This window comes from Corvus moneduloides, chromosome 6, assembly GCF_009650955.1.
Source record: "Corvus moneduloides isolate bCorMon1 chromosome 6, bCorMon1.pri, whole genome shotgun sequence".
NCBI lineage: Eukaryota > Metazoa > Chordata > Aves > Passeriformes > Corvidae > Corvus > Corvus moneduloides.
In genome coordinates, this window is record NC_045481.1 from 17317276 (window position 1) to 17337054 (window position 19779).

The 19779-nt window shown below is 46.4% G+C and overlaps 1 protein-coding gene across 9 annotated transcripts in view; it reads left to right on the forward strand.

Annotated features, from left to right (window-relative positions):
- Nucleotides 1–19779, forward strand: part of FOXN3 (forkhead box N3) — a 212444-nt gene that overhangs the window by 64917 nt on the left and 127748 nt on the right. For 3 of the 9 annotated variants that reach the window (XM_032113454.1, XM_032113453.1, XM_032113455.1), the window contains one exon: nucleotides 10879–11435. In XM_032113454.1, coding sequence (XP_031969345.1) covers nucleotides 10893–11435 — 543 coding nt within the window. In that variant the 5' untranslated portion in view covers nucleotides 10879–10892. Of the gene's footprint in view, nucleotides 1–6463; nucleotides 6485–8116; nucleotides 8299–10878; nucleotides 11436–19779 lie in introns of those variants that run through there. The other 6 variants (XM_032113452.1, XM_032113458.1, XM_032113456.1 and 3 more) reach the window with 5 other exon arrangements.

The window sequence follows — 19779 nt, forward strand, 5'->3', positions numbered from 1 at the left end:
GGGCAGAAGCAAGTGAAGTGTCTGTTGCATTGCAAAAAGTTTTACAGGCAGAAGCTGACAACACAGGAGGCTGCTGCTCCCTGTATTTAAAGTTTGCTTTGCCATTTGTCTTGAGTGGGTTCGGTGTTGTAGTGAATAATTTATAGGCAGCATGAATGAGCTCATTAGTCACCTTTTCAGAGCTTAAGTGAGTTTTGTGGTTGTCATTACATGGGTCTTCTGTTCACAGGCACGACAGAAGGACGGCTCGGCGGCTGCCTGGTTTGTGCTGGCACAGCCCCGACTGGTCCGTCTGCTGCTGAAACCCCAACTCTGGTGCCCAGCAGTGGTCTGATAACCTGCTGGGCTTTTTCCAGGGATAGCTTATTTCTTTTTTCTTGCATGTGATGTTTGGTTTGATATTGTGTTGTTTTCATGTTGGGGTTTATTTTTTGTTGTGGAAAAGAATACTGAAGATTATGTGACAGGTGATGTGGAACAGGTAAAACCCTCTACTTGCATACAAGCAATAAAAATGACTTTTCTCCTTGAATGTTCTTAAAAATTTTGTTATAGCCTGTCTTGATTTTGGCTGTGATGGAGTTAATTTTCTTACTAGTAGCTGTTACAATGCTGTGTTTTGGATTTATTATGAGAATGACATTGATAACATGCTGCTGGTTTAGTTGTTGCTGTGCAGTGCTTACCCTAAGTCAAGGGCTTTTCGGTTTCCCATGCTCTGCCAGCAAGCAGGTGCACAAGAAGCTGGGAGAGAGCATAGCCAGGACAGCTGACTGCAACTGGCCAAAGGGATATTCCATATCAAAGAGCATCATGCCCAGTATATAAACTGGGGGAATTGGCTGGGAAGGGCTGATCACTGCAGGGGGATGGGCTGGGCATCACTCAGCAGGTGGTGAGCAATTGTATTGTCCATCATTTGTGTGTCCATCTTGGGATTTATTTCTCTCTCTCCCTCTCTCATATCTCCCTTTTCACTACTATCGTTAATATAATATTGTACTTTATTTCACTTATTAGGCTGTTCTTAACTCATAGGTTTTACCTTTTTGCAATTCTCCTTCCCGTCCCGCCGGGGGTGGGAGGAGTGAGGGAGCATGTGCATGGTACCTAGGTGCTGGCTGGGGTTAAACCGCAACATAGCCATAACATTTTTTTGTCCTTGAAATGCTTATGGAACTAAACTGTGCTGGAACTAGCTGAACCCAAGAAAAGGGCTCAACTATCAATGTTTGCAAGACTGCAGATTTAAAGAGAAGAACATTCCCAAGATTATTTCATAGTGCTTTGGCAGTTGAGGCCCACCCCGTCCTTGTGGCATCCCTGTGAGAAACCTGTGGAATGTGAAATTTTCTTGCAAAAAGTCTGTGAGGTACCAGATGCACCATACCTCCCAGATCAATGCAGCTGCTCACTGAAGTTATCTGTTGCCAGAAAGACTGGGGCAGTGCCAAAAGGCCCGGCAGAAATTAATGTCCGAGTGAATAAGTCAGTCCATAATAATAACGCACTCTTGTCACCGTAGAGAAGCCAAAAGCTGCTTGCAGGGAAACCTACATCAGGACATGAATGTAGCAGCCAGAGGGGTGGTTCTCTGGCCACGGAAGTTGCTGCTGGGATGTGGGTACTTTAGCTGTGCTGTTTTTCTGTGCCAGCTTTCTTCCTTCCTCCCTAAATCTTGCTTACCTGCTCTGCCTGGTGGCTGCTCTCTGGTTCAGCCTCGGAGGCCACCTCACTTGTGGCTGTGGAGGGGAGCACAGGACAACATAGAACCTGTCTGCAGATGGCACTGACTCTTTTTAGTCCTTCCACTGCAGTTTTTCATTGCTTTTCATTCCTCGCTCCCTGGTGCTTTTGGTGGGCTGGTCTGTAGCACTAAAAAACCACCAAGGATAGAAGTCTGCTTATTCATTTTATGGCACCTTGTGTGTTTGCCACAACCTGCACCCTCTCAGCATCTCTTTGCAGACACAACTGTAGGTCAGCACAGCCATGCTTGTGCTTCATCCCTGCACCACCTCATACAGGCTCTCGTAGTTGTCTCTGTGTTGTCACAGTCTGGGAATCTGCATTTGACAGGATTTCCTCCAGGAACAGTGTTCAAGAAATGTACAGGAAGAGTAGAGCCAAGTATTGAGGAGAGGAAGGGACCCTGGAATATCCTGTGCTGCAAAGAGCTGGAAATCAAGCTGGTACTCACACAAGTGTAGTTGTGGCTAGGAAATGCACCTGGCACAAGCAAATGGTCAGAGGAGAATAATTGCTTTCTGGCTCACAGCACTAGTGATGGTAAACTGTTTGGTGTCAGTTGCCGAGAACTTCAGTTGATGAGATGTGAACGCAGACTTCACTACCAGTGAGGTCCTGTTGCAACTTAATTTTGCATGCCTAGATATACAAATAAAGGACAAATTCATAAAATTATTGATGAAATGGACCATTTGTATGCAGGAAAGCTGGGGCAGAGTTTGAGATGTTGACTTGAAATAATTTTGTCTTAGTTTTAGAAATTCCACTTGGAAATGCAGTTTGGGAGCTTTATAAAAAGAACATGGTTTTCCATTGTAGTTTTTCCCCAAAACTTCTGATCTTTACTTGTCTGCAGTGTTAACTGCTGCTTTTCCTCCATGCTGCTTTTGAGAACAAAAACACAGTTGATTTCTGGTTCTGCTGATTACTTGTAAGTTTTTAATCTGCCAAGTGGTGAATACTGATGATGAGATGCGCCAGGCCACATCTTGTGGCATTACACCTTTACAACACATAGCAGAGTCTGAGCACCAAACTCCAGAAAACAGTTCTTTCATTTTTCAGCCTCTTTAAACACTGCAACTGCACGAGAAATACTGGCTTGTTTTACAGTTAATGTACTAACTAATTTAGTTAGGTGAGTTCAGACCAATATAGCCATCATAGCAGAAGACTCCAGTAAAGATAGGTTTATCCCAGCAACATTTTGCTTTCCATTGATTAGGCTACTAAATAAGCTGCACTGGCCGAAGCTTCCCTTTCCAATTATAAGCTAGGTTTGTGCTTGGGGTCCTTGTGTGCTGGGTAATTACACTGTGAAAGCATCTCTCATATGGACCCATTTTAACAAATATATGTAGGACAAATGAGCATGCATGATGCTCTCCTCCCACCATGCTCATGTACTGAAACACAATTGCTGGTAGCTTCTCAGCTGTGTATAATTTTAGCACTAAGTATACTCATTTTCCTAGAAGCTGCAAGCAAGTGTTACTACAATAACATTGCAAATGTGCATACATTAATTTATAAAGGAGCTATTTAATAAAAACTGTGGATTTTATTGGGAGAAATTAATTTTACTTTAGCCTGTGAAACAGAAATGCCATAGATAGTTTTGTTTGCTCACACTTCTGACAAAGCATAGTATTGGAGCTCCTTTTCTCACAGATTCAGTTCTGTTTCCGTTGGGTTTCACTTGCTGGGGAAAATGAGAACTTGAAGAGTAATTAAATGCAAGGTTGGGAAAATGCTTTGTAAATCTGATTCCATGTTCTCGAGTGAATGAGCAAAAGATCTATTGGTTAAGCTGGAGTAAACTGGGCCTTCATTGCATGTGCAGCTTATAGCTTAGTGCTTGCTGTGGGTGAAGAAAGGGGAGTGAGTGCATGCTTGCAAAAGCCCTGGGACAGGCAGGCAGGATACAACTGCATTCGGAGTAGCTGTGAAGCCAGAGCTGCTCTCTTTCAGGGTAGCAGGGCACTGTTTATCAGCCCGTTAGCTGTGTTATCGCTGTACAGGGCAGAGACTCTGACTGTTCTGGTACTGTTCCAGGAACTCAGTCACGGCTGTTTCTCTGCCCCAAAAGCAGGCATAGTGCAAAAAACAAAACCAGGCTGGTCTGCTGTGGTTAAAAATAAAGAAGTGTTGATATTTCAGGAGAAGAATGCTGGGAACAGGAGTTGTGAAAGAGGAAACGAATAAACACATACTGTATTCATGATTTAGTTTTTGTAAGTTCTTGAAGGTGTCCAGTGTGCTTGTGCTCTGTACAAGATTAAATCCATTGCCTCAGAGAAAACAGAAGATTAGAAATACCAAGACTGATGGGGACGCTCCAGTCATTCTGCATGGGGGAAGAATTGACACAAAATGAGGGTGTCAGGGCCTGAGCTGTGTCCCACACTGAGGGTCTGATCACAAGTGTCAGCAACCCTGTCCACATCTCTCTTTGAAAAGTACATCAGGACCCTTAAGAATTAGGAGGGGTTTTTTGTACAGCTGCGTGTCAAATTCTAAATCCTAATGAGCAAGCTTTGCTGGCAAATTTGCAGCAGACTTCAGGGAAGAAATCTGACTCTGATGTAGAGAGAATAAACATTGGCAGGACACCAGTCAATAAAGATATGGTAATTGGAGACCAAGTTAGGAAGAGGGGCTTAAAGGTGAGGATAAATAGTGCAGGACTGCTGAAGTGTGGCAGGTGCGGCCAGAAGGCAGAAAGTAGAAGTATTTAGCAAGGTCATGTGACATGAAGTCCTGCTTTTGACTGGGACAGTGGTGCTGTATTTTTTGATTTAATACGAGAATTCTGTTGATATCACGCTGATGTTTTAGTTATTGCTGTGCAGTGCTTGCCCTAAGTCAAGGACTTTTCAGTTTCCTGTGCTCTGACATTGAGCAGGTGCACAAGAAGCTGGGAGAGAGCATGGCCAGGACAGGGGTCCTGAACTGGCTAAAGGGATATTCCATACCATAGAGCATCATGCCCTGTACATAAACTGGGGGGGAATTGGCCAGGAGGACAATCAGGGCATCAGCAGGTGGTAAGCAAATGTATTGTGCAATATTTGTTCCTCTTGGGTATTATTCCTCTTTCTCTCGCGTATTATTACTATCATCATCATCATCTTTTATTTTGTTTGAATTATGAAACTATTCCTATCTTAACCCATGAGTTGAGATAAGCGGGTTTTTTTTGTTTTTTTATTCTGATTCCTCTCCTCACTATGTGTGTGTGGCAGAGGAGCAAGTGACTGTGTGGTATTTAGTTGCTATCTGGGGTTAAACCATGACACATGGTCATAATACTAGTAAAGAAAGATGTTCTCAGCAGAGATGGAGATTGAGGGAGGAAGACGAGCCTGTGAGCCCATGACCCTTGCTGTGCTTGTGTGCTTGATGGCTTGTGGGAAATTTTCAGGGATTCCAATCTAGAGGAGGATAAGAGATAAAGGAGTATAGGGAGATGGCTGGAAATCCTCATTAAATAAGATACTGCAACATCTGCAGTTGGTATTCTGAAATCTGAGTGGAAAGATTAGTCTGTTGTATATTAGCCCACAAGGCTAAAGTGCAGCTCTGCACTGTTGGAACTTCTAATCAGCCTTCAGTACGGCAAGTACTTTGGTCTTGATGTACAAACAGTTTCATCTGTCAGTGTTGCAAATCTTTTGCTAACTGAATTAGTATTATTGCTGTCTCAGAAATAGGGAAATCAACACCCTAATAAATTTGGTGGCTTGCCTGAGATTACAGCGAGTATTTAGTTACTTGATGGCCATATATTAGTTGTTCTGCTGCTGCTGTAGTCCCTAAGCCAGCAGTTAATGTTCTTTCAATGGTGCTGTGTGAGGCTGTGTGCTCCTTTTTTAAATCAGTCGTATTAGATATTCCAGCAGTCAGAAGTTTGGGATCAGTCTTCCCAAGAGGCAAGATAGTAGTGTTTACCTTGTTGCTGGTATTTTAGTGCTCTGCAAGTCAGCAACTCCAGTTGCTGTTGAGCTCAGGGGCTAGTGGGAGCCAGCGAGAGGCTGCCCTGCACTGCTGCCTCTCACGGGGCACCAAGCAGGGTCTGCCAGCCCTCTGACCCAGCGGGCAGCCTGTCCCCCTGCTCTCGTAACCTCCACCACCTGCTGCCGGCCCCTGTGCTTGATCGTGCTGGCTTTTCTGTCTGCACAGCAGATGTCTCACAGTGGCCCTTCAATGCAAGCTTTAGTGTGCGCTCTGGGGAAATTCCTACCTGCCATGGAAAAACCAGAAAACTCTGAAAGTGGTCATATTCCACCAATATTGATGGGGAATTTAGCCACTGATTTTGAACAGAACTGAGCTGAATAGGATGCATACATAATATATTCAGGGTATAATTTTCTTTGCATACTACCCTGCATCTCATGAGGCTTCCCCCTTCTCACTTCAGAAATACTTCTCATTAGCTGAATTCTTCTTGGTAGTCTTTCAAGACACTTGACTTTTACAAGTGATAATAAATGCAATAAATCTCCTTGCTTGCCAATAAAGAGGCATGTTGATTCACTCAGAAAAACGTCTGAAGCATTTGGAGTAAATTCAGGTGGGTGGAGTTATGGCTTGATAATTTAGTTTGGGTTTGAAACCAAACGGCCATGAGATAAGAATTGTGTAAACTAATGGTCTTGATGACTGTTGGAGTGTTAGGGCTGGTGGAGTCATAGGGCAGGATTGCCAGTGGGTAACGATACTCTGCTGCCTGGTAGGTATTCTTCCCATTCTGCAATTCAGCTGCTGGTGTGTCTTCTTGAAAATATGCAAGAATGTGAAATAGCAGTTCCCTGGGTAGGGGAGGGAAAGCTATCGGCAAAAGAAGTCTTAGCTAGTTATGACAGGAATTTCTAGTTCCAGAGAATCAATGAAATGCTTCTTATCCCTGCACTTTGAGAATGAGGTGGTTGCCACTCTTATCTAAAATGGTGAATTTTGTGAGTGTCAGAGAGATTAAAGGAGGTAACCCATCCATTGGGAAATAATGCAGAATTCCTGAAAGGTCTTGAGGCAGCTGTCCTAACTTTTCTAAATAAAACAGCTAAAGTGTTTTCCTTCCTGGCTTAATGACAATTTCTGTGTCCAGGGAGGACTGCAGTGGGAAGGATACCTGTATTTCTGACTTAAATGATATTGTTTCTGCATTTCTGCAGCACACATTTTCTATAGAAAAAGGAAAATTCGTATTAAAGTATGCTAAATCTGCAAGCCTTGTTTAGCCAGAGCAGAAAATGTTTGGTTTTTGTGGACCAGCTACAAAACAATTCCATGTATTTGTTTTACGGGTAGACAGCCATACTTTAATTCTCTGCTGCAAATCACTGAAGCTACTTGAGATCTGGCATGTAACATAGAGGAGACTACGTTCAACTAGTGCTGTCTAGACTGGGCAACTTCTTTATTTTTAAATCAAGTTAGTTCCTTTCAATTAATTCAACTGATGGCAAGGGGTTTTTACTCAAGTTAATACTGGTCATGTCAGGGTATGATAGCAGAGGGGAAAATGCACCACTTTTCGTAATTGAGTCAAGCCTTCTTTTAAAGCAGATTTCCTTCAGGAAATATTTTTTCCCTCCCCCGTCGTCAGGTACTGCAGATTTCTGCAACACCGTTCTTTACTGTCCACCGGGAAGACCGACCCTCAGCAGTGGCCGCAGTTTCACGATGCCCGGAGCCAGCGGCAGAGCCGCCCTGCGGGATCCCGCGCCTGTCGCTGCCCGCACAGCCCCGCACGGCCCGGCTCCCGCTCACACAGCGGGGCAGGTGCCTGGCGCCGGCCGGCGGACTCGTTTGCGCCGCCGGGCCGGCAGGAGTTACCTGCCCACTGGGAAGGTGTTGAAAGATACCTCCCCCGCTCCTCTTGCGGGAGAGGTACAAGCAGGGCTCCGCTGTGCTAAGCCGTGGGCTCCTGGGGCTCGTCGGTGCCCTCGGTGTCCATCGCGGTTCAGCCGGGGTCGGCCTGGCCGGGTGGGGGAAAGGAGACTCTCACAAGTGGGAGCGCCGCGGCTGCCGATTCTCCGCGCATCGAGACTTCCCGAGCGCCTCCCGCCCGACCGCGGACACCCGCCCGCCCCCGGCCAGCGCCGCCGGCCCCGCACGACCCCGACGCCGGGCGGGCGCCCTGCGGGAGGGCACGGCCGGGTCCCCGCCGCCGGCCGGCAGGAACCACCGCCCTCCCCCACCGCCGGCGGCCCTCCCTTCCGCGGCTTCTCCCGTCGCGGCTGGCCCAGCCCACGTTTTCCCTCTCTCCCCTCCCTCCGTGGTCATGTGTCGCCTTTTTTGTTTGCAGTGGAAACAATTTCTCGCTCTCGGGCTCGCACCGAGGCGGACCGCTGCCCGTCGGGAGCGCGGGGCGGGCGTAGGGCGGGCGGGCCCCATGCAGGCGGCGGAGCCCCGTGCGCCGGGACCCCCGCGGCACCCCCGGGGCTCGGGCTGAGGCGGGGGCGCGCCATGCCCGGCTCCGTCAGATGAAACTTTGTGCCGTTGCCATGAAGGGACCGCGGTGAAACCGCCGCCCCCCGCCAGGTAAGTTATTGTTGTTGCTGTTGTTGTTGTTGTTGTTGGGGGTTGCGCGGGGCGGTGCGGACCGGCCGCGAGGAGCGGCGCGGTGCAGTCCCACCCGGCTCGGCCCGGCCCGGCCCGGCGCCACAACTTGGCCGGGAGTTGGTGCGCGGCCCGGCGTGCGCGCCGCCGTGACCCCGCCGAGCCCGGCCGTGCCCGCGCCGCGGGGCCGCGCCCGGCCCGAGCCGTTCCCGCCGGGGGTCCCGGCAGCGCCCGGGCGAGGACCTCGGGGCACGCGCGCGCACGTGCAGCGGGGCGCGCGGGGCCGCGCGGGCCGGTGACACCTGGCCGGCAGTGGCGGGGTGCGCGGCGCGCGCCGCCCGGCCCGAGCAGCTCCGGTCGCGTGGCAACGCCATTGATTGGCTGCGGCCGCGGCCAATGGGCGCGCGCCCCCCCGCGCGGCGGGTGCGGTGGGAGCGCGGGCGGGGGGCCCGCCCCGGTGCGCCCCCCCCCGGCCGCGGCGGGCGCGTGTGCGGAGCGCGTCCGCCGGAGCTCCCGCGGGTTAAACGCCTTCGTCCGGCCGTGGGCTCGCCCGTGACCAGCGCTCTTTTGTCTGCCGGTGGGGCGCCGCTGCAGCCGCCACGGGCCTCGCCGGCAGTCCCCCCATAACCCCCACGTATGGCCCCAGTCGGGCTGCGCCGCCGCGGGGCCAGCCCCGGGCACCCCGCTGGGAGCCGCTCTTCGGCCGGGCTCCGCCGGACTTCCTTGCCGGCTCTCCGTGCCGGCCCGAGGGGGCTCCGCGGGGCTGCGGCCCCCCGGTCACCCCGCTGCCTGGAGCGGGGAAAGAGAGACAGGGGAAAAAAATCATGATGTGATACGGCCCTTTGGGAGGATACTGGCAAATAAGGAAATTAAACAGAAAGAGAGCAGCATGTTGTCATAGCAACAGTGCAATTAAATTACTTTACTGTCAGCCATCATATAATTTTCCTGTTTAGAAGCTCATGGGACGGAACTTCCATTTGGAGTCAAAGTTGAGTGTGCAGCGTAGGTAGGCAATGCCAGTGCCCCTGCACGCTGGCAATTGCCTTGTTTACCTTCTGCTTGCGCTGGATGCAGTTTTGAAAGCTAGGAAGTGGGGCCGACTCAAGTTTGGCCTCCTGGTGTTTATGTCTGCATTAGTATTTTTTCCTTTTCCACATACTTACTCACGTAAAACTGCACATTTTCACTGAGCATGTTGAGTGTATTGATGGGCTTCTGTGCAGAAAAGTTTTGTGTGTTTCATTTTTAGTAATGTCTGCTTTTGTGTAACTTGTTTATAGAAAGACCCAAGGAACTTAAAAGTTTTCATTCTTGCGCATTTATGACAGCTAAAGTAAAGTCCATTATTCCTCTTGCCCATAATGGCTGTGTTGCTCTATTTTTCCCTGCAGATAGATAGTTTATTCTGTTGTTACCTGTAGCTTTTTTTGCCTTTCATTTATGGTATCGTTTGTGTGACTGCATGACTTCAGGTAACTGCTGAGGTTATATTTTAGGTACAGGAAGTCATTATGTTCATGTTCAGTGTTTGTGCAGAAAATTTTGTCCTTTTAAATTCTGTTATTAACTCTGTTCAGTTTTTGTTTCACTTCTGTTCACATCTCCAGACTTAATTCCTGGCAGTTTGACTGTATGTAGAAGCTAAGGGAGCCTGTTTCCTGCTTCTGAAGTAGAATTGCTGGGCTCATCTGCTTCTCTTGAGTTGGGCAGGGGCCCAACTTCAGTTTGCTTCTGAAACACTCAGGTCATCCCAAATATTACTGCTCACAGGTGTCCCTCCAGGGCCTGCTGGTGCAGTACCATCAGCAGCTCATCCCACCTCTCATAAGCCATTGTTGAGCATCACAAGCAGTCCTTCTGACTCGTGTTTTCTACCATGTTTGAAATACAGTTCAGCTTATGTTAAAATCTTCTCTGTTTACATACATTTTTAAAGTACTCTATTGCTCTGGCACTTGTTTCCCCATGTCTCCTGAACTACTGGGTGTTGCTTTCCCTCTTGCCTTCTCCTGACTTTGCTGGTTTGCTCTCATTTCTGAGTTTTGGTACAACCAAGTCAGACAAACCAAGGATGTTTGTCTGCTTCAGCCTTTAGCCAGAGTGATTATAATCGTGGTGCTATTGTGTTGTCCTCAAACGTGAAACAGCTGAAATTAATCTGAAGCAACTGGCCTTAAGTCACTGTTACTTTTTTTTTTTTTTAGTTCACATGCTTATTAAAGTGTTACAATTGGAGTATTCAATGGTTTGAAAACACCTCTTTATCACTAAAGAGATATGTCTTTGAGATTTCCTCTGTGGGACTTCACATACATGAAGCAGAACTGAGGTGTATCTGGATTATCGTCTTAACCCATCGACTGAAATTTCTTCCCTTGTGCTGACTTCAGATTATTTTAGTTAGCAGTTGTGGATGAGTATTATGTGAAACTGTCATGTTTAATACAGATGGCAAAAGCCAAGTGACCAGTTAGGGAAAAGCTGTCAAAATGTTACGCAGGACCTTTTTATGAGCTAACTTTTCTCTCCTTCTCCCTTTCTTTGGATTTACTCTCCCAGGAGCTGCTGTCTAAATGGGTCCAGTCATGCCTCCCAGTAAGAAGCCAGAAGGCTCAGGAATTAGCGTTCCCAGTGGATTGAGCCAGCATTATCAAGATAGCGATTTATCAAAGGCACTTCACGATGACGAGGACCTAGATTTCTCTTTGCCTGCCATCAGATTAGATAGAGGGGCCATGGAAGATGAAGAACTAACTAATTTGAACTGGTTACATGAGAGTAAGAACTTGCTGAAAAGCTTTGGGGACTCAGTGTTACGGAGCGTTAGCCCTGTTCAGGACATCGGTGATGACACGCCGCCGTCTCCTGCCCACTCTGACATGCCCTACGATGCCAAGCAGAACCCCAACTGCAAACCTCCTTATTCCTTTAGCTGCCTCATATTTATGGCCATTGAGGATTCACCAACCAAAAGACTGCCCGTAAAGGATATATACAACTGGATCTTGGAACACTTTCCATATTTTGCAAATGCGCCCACTGGATGGAAAAATTCTGTGAGACATAATCTATCCTTGAATAAGTGTTTTAAGAAAGTGGACAAAGACCGAAGTCAGGTGAGTTTGGAACTATGGGAACCTATCTGGCTCTGAAAATATTCACCTGCTAATCCCAGAATATGTCCTTAACAGTGAAATACAGAATGTGCAACTCTGTGCCTGGTAACATAGTTGATTAAGTTCAGAGAGCCAGCATTTCTTTAGCATTGCGCATTCTGATTTTATTAAATTCATTGTCTAGACATCTTTAAGAAAGTGCTCAGTGTGTGTGTGTGTGTTTTTTCCCCCCAGCTGGTGTCTTCATGCATAATGGTTAAATACTGTTTTTAGTTATCATGCTGTGGTAATGGTTTCCAGCTATACTAGATGAATGTAATCATGTTATAAATGGGCTGCTTGCTGTTCTTGGCTTATACAAATGTATAGTGAAAGGGTATGCCTTATGTAAGAGTCCATCTCTATTGCCCTGGTCTGTGTTGTAACCCAAAAAAGCTTTTCTTTCTTTTACACAAGGAGGGTAATGCTGATGAAGCTCTGTTGCATTTCAAGCAGGTTTTAGAGAGACTCTTCAAAGAGAGGAGACAGGTCTGGCATCAGAACTGAAGGTTACCATTCACCAAAATTCCTGGCATTCTTTGGGCTCATGTAACTTCTGCAGCTGGTGCAGAGCAGAAGCCCTGGGAGCACATCTTTGCTTTTGGATCTCGGTTGTTGTCTCCTGGGTTCATTGCTGATTTCCCAGCAGCGTCTGCAGGAAGAGAGGCTGTGTGTAAGGGAATGGGGAAGCAAGCGGAGCAGTGGGGGCAGCCTTCTACTCCATCAGTCTGCCTGGGATCAGGAATCAATTTCTGAAGGGGACCTTCTCAAGAAGCAGTGGTCTGGATGAATCTTTGGCAAAGTATGAGTATATTGATAAAAATATCAGCTTGCGGATTAATTTCAGAGGCCTTCTCACAGGTTAGGGAAATAAATAGGTAAAATCACATCACTCATGGTCTGTCTCTAAAACTGGCTGAAGATCAGAAAGTGAACACTTCCCCCTGGCAGAAACAATAGATGCACTCAGCTTTTGTATCTCAGTGAGATAAATGCTGGGATTGTCTTGTAACTTATTACCCTGAAACTAGACTTCTCTTGGTGGTGCTGTTCTCCCTATTTTGTGTGCAATTTAACTTTAAAAGCTGTGGAATAGAAGCTTAAGTAACTCTAGAGGAGGAGTCATACTCTATCCTAAACTAGCAACTTTTCATTTTAGATGAGTTAACTTTCTTTTCTATGGAGCTTTCATTTTTAAAAGGATTGACACATCTATCTTCCTTTTCTTTCTTTTTAAAAAGTATTATTACCTGGAATCCACTGTCCCCATATTGCTGATCACACACTGTATGTTGGTATTTTTATCAATTATTTGCTGTGGAAGCTTGTGTGTGAGACTAAAAAAACCTGTTCCTGAACTGGATCTTGTTTCGTGTAAGCCAGAGTTTTAAATTCTGGTTTGGAAGTGAGACTGTAATAATAAATGCCACACCAGACTTTTATGACCCCGTCCCAGATTGTACGAAATCTTCACACAATGCACTTAAAAAACCACCAAAATACTGTAACTGGCAAGGCGTGTGTTTGACACTGCCATTTGTGTTCTGTTCTGTCCCTCTTCCTCTGTTTACAAGTTGACTATTCAGATTTCAGCTTCCTTCCTATGAGGAACTTGTCTTCATGTCTTTCTGTGAAGTATCCGGCGGTCCACTGAGCTCATCTGAACAATACCACACTGCACTACTGCTCCGTGGGGAGGTGGCGCAGCACAATGCATGACTGGTCACCCACGTCTCAAATTCGTGGTTACAGCCATGGTTACACAGCTAGACAACAAGGTGTGGTGGGAGGCCTTGCCTGTATGAATAACAGGGTGGAGTTTTATTAATTCCTGGAAAATCTCAGATTATGAGAAAGAATTTCTTGCACTTCCCGAAGATGCTAGTAACTGCAGCTAGCCAGCTTTAAGGTGAATGAGATGGGAATCTCAAATGTAAAATGCACCACAGCAGGTCATTCAAGTCCCCTGCTGGGTTTTTCCCTGTGTCCTGGCCAAGGGATGTGGCAGACAGAGTCCTGAGTTCAGAATTGGCCCTTGGTCAGAGTTGCTGAATCAGGTGCTTGACAGCTAATTGCGGACTTGGAAAGCAGTAAATGTCAACTGATGGCTTCAAAAATGCCTTCGTGTGTGTCCACGCACACTTGGGGTTGATTTGGTACCTTGCAGCAAATACCTCTGCTGTTCGGAAGGAAGGTGTCCATCTAAAGGGTTCTCTGGTTTTCGTATGGGGCTTGGGGCAGGGGAAAGAGGGGCTTTCATCTGTAAGGAATCATTTTATGCTGCTTCTCCTTTGCAGACAGTTTTTGCAAATTGCAGGTTTGGAGTCTGCCTGTTTTACTGGTTTTGCATGAAAAAAAACCCTCAGCATTTAGCAAATGGCATGTTATGAAATGCTAACAAGATGGGCTCTGAAACATGTACAGTACGGAGGGAAGGAGTTAATCAGTGCTGGGAACTGCAGGCATTTCCCGGTTGATGTGCATTGACACTTCGTGAAAAGCTAGAAGCTTTTCCTCTCATAGTTGTGCTTTCCAGTGTTTGTTTATGTAGCCTTTCAGTAATCGTTTTTCTAAAAAAAGTTCTGCTGAACACTTAATTCTTTTTTGAATTCCCTCTGCATAGTAGTTTTCTCAGTCTTGAGTTTCACTAGTTTATATTCATGGGGCTAAATATGCATCTAATAGTCTGCAGCTTTTTCTGCCTGCATATGAATGCTTGAATTTCCTGATGAGAGATCATTGTAACAGAGAGGAAAAAAAAAGACAGGCTTCATCCCCATTGTGGTTTTTGACTTGCCCTGTCCTGGTGCTTTAAGTCTGGTGTGGAATGCTGGGAAAAGAGGATTTGTTTTTACATTGCTGCTATTCCATTTCAGCTGCAGTGCCATCAGGCTTACCTGGCAAACCAAAAGCGTGGCTGTTAGTGTAACTGCGATGAGGCTGATCTGGGTTGAGACAGAGAGCTGGGTGGAAGAAGGGAAAATGCTGAGCCCTTGATTGTACAAACCTCTTTGCATTGAGCTCAGCAGTTTAATAATAGTTGGCCAGAGTATGAAGTTATCACATGATGGGGAGTAGATGCGGAGTTCCCTGGCTTTGTTTGTACTGCCAGACCTGTGAATTCACTTGTTCAGATTAATCCTATTGTGAACATACAGATCTAAATGTCCTGTAGTCTGTGTCCCACTTAGTACAGCCCGTTAGTCCATGACTTCCCTACCATCTGGTCCTTGGCTATAGAGAGGAATTTTTCTTGTATATGTGTCTCCATAGCAACGAGTTTGCAGTTGATATGGAAAGTAAGCAGTTGCCGTAGCAACGGAGTTACTGATGTGGCAGCTTCTCTGCTTGCAGGGAAAGGGCTAAGCTAGTTCAGACCCATTATGTAGGTTTGCTGTGATTATAGCTATGCCCACTAGAGCTGTTTGAGCTAAGGGGCGGCTGAAAAATTTTGTTACAAGACCTATTTTTGCCTCCCTTGAAAATCTGATTTATTCGTATAGAGATTCTTGCTTTGAACAAAGGCTGGTAGGATTGTCTTTCCAGGGTGTGTGATGTGTCTGTGCCTTTCATGAATTCAAACTTCCTCAGTCATCGTTATCAGATGAGGGGAAATGATGTTTGACCTTGCTGGCTTCGCTGCAGTATTTTTGTCTCTGTGAACAGCCTGTGGTTATAAAGGTTGGAGCTTTTGTCCCCTTGCTCCTCTCTGCTATTCTGCTGTTTTTTCCCTGCTCTGTGCTTCTTTGGGCATCCATCCTATCAAGAGGACTCCTCTTTGTGTCTGCACTGCGTTGTCTGAGATAGGGAAGCACACACATGCTTCTGGCTGTGTGCACGCTGAAGAAATTCAAGCATCTGAAAGGTTTATTTGGCACTTATGCTGAGGGACATCTTAATAAAAATGTAATGAGGGTAAAGGATATGTTTATGGGGATGGGAGAAGAAAATTCTCCTCGCTTGATGTGGAAGTTATTCTTAGAAGTACATGGTCCATAACTGGGTCATGGAGATCCAGCCAGGCTCCTCCTTTGTCTGGAGCAGGCTCTGAGATCTGAGGACTCCCGAGTGGTCCTTGAGCTTTGCGAGAGCTGATGTCTAACTTGTCCTCATCTAATGCACTGTCTCTCATAAGTGCTCTGCCAGGGCATCTTGACAGGAGCCGTGGGGAACCCCTTTGGGCACAGGAGACTTTTCAGGAGTGCCTCTTGCAAATGTCTCTCCTCTGATACGATAATGTCTGGGGTTTTGACAGGTAAAATCCTGTGGAAAGATCAGTACTAGACGGAATGAGAGGAAAAGGACCCTGCTTGTTCTTTCTTAGAATCTCCTAATCCAATCTGCATGTGCACAAAGGTGAGGGAGATGGGACCCTGTCCTCCCTCTTTTAATGTTGTTGAGAAGGTTTCCTGTGAAAGGGAATAGAAACAATCTCCTCTGTTTTTACTTTTATCACCTAGACTGATCCAAATAACAGAAGTGTCAGAATTTCACTGCAGTTATAATGGTTTGGGAAGCAAAAGTGAAAAAATACCAAAAACCAAACCCAACAAAACAACCCCTCAGATTCACATTAAAGGCTTCAGGTGATATTGACGCCATTAATAAATTAATGTCCTAAATAAGCTGGTGCAACTGTTAGTTTCTTTAATTATTAAAAGGATATTTTGTGGTTTTAAACTGGAATTTGTCCAGTTTAACTTGAAATGCATTTTCTTATATTTCTGTCTGTCATACCAAAAAGCTCTCTAATATCAGAAATTTTCTCCTCAAATTGGTATGCAGAGAAACAAGGGTCATCTCTAGAGAAATCATAAAAGTCTAGAACCATTCTGTAAATGGAGTTTCAAGATATTAGACAATTTATGGAGACCTCTTCTTGAATCCTTTCCCTTTTGTTTTTGAATTGCAAACCCCAGAATCATTCAGAATATTTAAATAATAGATTTCCTAAAGCTGTGCATGGAAATAACACTCTTCATTTCACTGGCTTCCAGCTGCTTGACTTTACATCAGAGCTAACTCTTTGCACTGGAATCTGCCTGAATTAACTGTTTTAGAGCTGTAGAAAGCATAAGCAGTTATTTTCAAGTAATGATGAAGAGCTGGCAATATCCAGGGATTCCTCTGAACCTTATATGTAAGGTATTTGTGTTATCTTCCTCTCGGTTAAGATAGCCTGCGGGCAGGTGCCCTGCTGCGTAACTGAGGTGTTGGTTGCACAGTGACAGGCCATTGACCTACCAGAAGAGATTGGCCACTTAGGTTAAATAAACTGGAGTAAGGTGCCCTGTCTGTGCTCATCACCCACAGCAAAGATGATGCAAAGTGTGTTAAGCATTACTGAAAGAGCATGGGAAATCAGGAGTGAGCTGCTCTTTACCACTGGGCTTGGGCCGTGGTGAGGTTGATGAGTCCATTTCTCAGCTGTGTTTGCATTCCCTCACTTGTGACTGTTTGCTCCACCACCTTCGTGGCACATGAACTTTTGTGTTTCTGTGACAAACAACTGATCTGACTGGATTTATACCTTTCCCTCTTCTTTTAATTCTTGTGTTGCTTTTCATCTTAATTCCTCAATTCAGGTCACAGTGCAGTCCAGCTAATAGTTGTGCTGACAAGGGGAGTAGAGATGATGGGGAGGCTGGGGATTGCCAGTTGGGATTGCTGAGACAAGCCATTCCTTACAGAAGAAGGGCTGGCAGCTGCATGATGCATGACTGCTTGGTGGGGTAATGGATGTAGTCCCTGCCACAAGGTAAAGGTTAAGGCAAAATGAGAACAGAAGTTTAAATGCAATGGGAGGCTTTCTTCTGCTGGAGATGTTTGTTTTGTTTTCCTTTTAGGAGCAGGACTGTGCTGTTTGTTGTTCAAGTGGCCTGTGTTAGTGACTCTTCTTAGTGTTTTACAGCAGATTTAAAGTGATCAAAGTCTGGGCTGCCGTTCTCCTGCATGAACCCTGATGAACCTGGCTGCCTGTTCCCTTTCCTGGGAGGTGGAATTGATCTGGGGCTGTATTGCAAGCCCCTCTTCAGTTCCTACTGGCACATGTGTCACTATGTAATGAGCAGGCTGAAAACTCTTTGTATAGTTTAGTTTGGATTATTTTTCATTGGGCTAATTTAGCTGGATTCATTTTCAGCTCCTTTTTTAGTTCATGGTTACTGTGGTCAGAGGAACACCAGTGTCAGCACAGGCCATGGGCTCAGCTCTGTTTAATTTGGCATGAAGCTGTGCCTGGGGCTTCCAGCCAGCTCAGAGTTGACCTGGTGACAGGAGGAGAAGATTGGGAAGGGAAGGGGTGAGGGATGCTCTTATATTTGAGAGCACAGGCTGCACTTAAACCAGTGGGGCTGCTTGAATACGTTCAGTCAGGTACATGCTTGGTGCTCGATCGGGTCCATAAGATATGGGTGAAATGGTTCTACAAAAGCTGCACCAGGATGTGTGCACGTGTGTTTTTTCAAGATTTGTTTCTCTGTATTGCCCAAGGTTCTTAATTTTGGCAGTAGAGGTGGCTCTGTGTGAACCTGTGCTGTGCATCCTCTGAAAAGCTGTTATGGAAGAGGAAAGGATGTCTATAAAATCAATTGTCAGGCTTTATCCATGCTGCTGTCATTATGTCCTCATCACCTCCTATGTTTCTTTCCAATTGTCAGAGAGATAATGAAGTGCTGTTGTCACTGCCAGCAAAAGAAGCACAGATCCTGGAGCTGCACTCTGGCTTGCTGATGACGGGCTGAAGGATGTGGGCACACAGGAGCGCTTTTACATGTCTATTAGTGAATGTGGCAAGACATGCCCCTGAGCACCAGGCCCACGATGGTGGCCATGCTAACTCTGGTTGTAGCTGAACATCGGTGAACTGGGCTTGCCGGTGTGGCTGAGTGTATGCGCTTCTGTCTTGCACTTCAGTTCTTTGGCAAAACATAAAAGAATCCATTTTAATTACTAAATATGTGTCCCTTAGACTTCCTCCTTCCTTTTCTAAAAGGGAGGTGTTGTACGTTGTCTGAAAGAGCCCAGCAATTTGTGCTGTGTGGCTTCTTTTCCTGGATGAAGACCTTGAGAAAAAACATTTAAAAGTCTTGGTCATAACTCAGCAGTTGAAAATAATTGAGGAGTTGAGAATACTCTTCAGGCAGCCTGAAGTAGCCTTTGAGTTGCGGTAGAAACTTCCTTTCTTTGCTCTGGATTCAGGCAGTTACTGCGTCCCCACTGAACCTTAGTTCAGTCCTGCAGCACGACTGCGTTATTGGTAAAGTCATTCACACAACTGGCCTGGTGGGCTCTGGGTGGCAGTCTGCAGGTTGCTTATACCTGCCCCTTCTGTGTTATTTTCAGCTGATTGCCGTATCTTCATCATAAATCTAGTTAATATAAATGAATGGTATAGAATAACATAAGGCAAACTCCTTAGGAACAAGGGACCCTGTGTGACTTTTTAATTTGGCTGGTTGTCATTTGTATGTTGGTCAGTGGTGGGTTAGCATATAAAAGTAGTTAACTTCTGTCATTGCAAGACTGGGCAGACTTGCTGGATGAGGTCATGGTGCAAGCACTGCATGTAGCTATAACAAAGCAGTATGTCATGAAGCTCAGCAAGTCCAAGTGCAAGGTGCTCCATCTGGGTCGGGGCAATCCCAGGCACGAGCACAGACTGGGAGATGAAGTCATTGAGAGCAGCCCTGCGGAGAAGGACTTGGAGCTTCTTATGGCTGAAAAGCTGGACATGCGCCAGCAATGCGTGCTTGCAGCCCAGAAAGCCAACTCTCTGCTGGGCTGCATCCAAAGCAGCGTGGCCAGCAGGGTGAGGGAGGAGATTCTGCCCCTCTGCTCTTGTGGGACCCCACCTGCAGTGCTGCATCCAGCTCTAGGGCCCACAGCATAGGAAGGACATGGACCTGTTGAAGAAGGTCCAGAGGAGGACCATGAAGATGATCAGAGGGCAGAAGCATGTCTCATGAAGACAGGCTGAGAGAACTGGGGCTGTTCAGCCTGGAGAAGAGAAGGCTACAGAAAGACCTTGTTGCAGCCTTCCAGTACCTAAAGGGCACTCTTTTTTAAGAGGGAGAGGGACTTCTTATACAGGCAGAGAGTGACAGGACATGGGGGGAACAGTTTTAAACTGAGAGATTTTGATTAGATGTTTGGAAGAAATTCTTTACTGTGTGAGTGGTGAGGCACTGGCACAGGTTGCCTGGAGAAGCTGTGGGTGCCACATCTCTGGAAGTGTTCAAGGCCAGGCTGGATGGGGCTTTGAGCAACCTGGTCTAGTGGAAGGTGTCCCTGCACGTGGTGACTG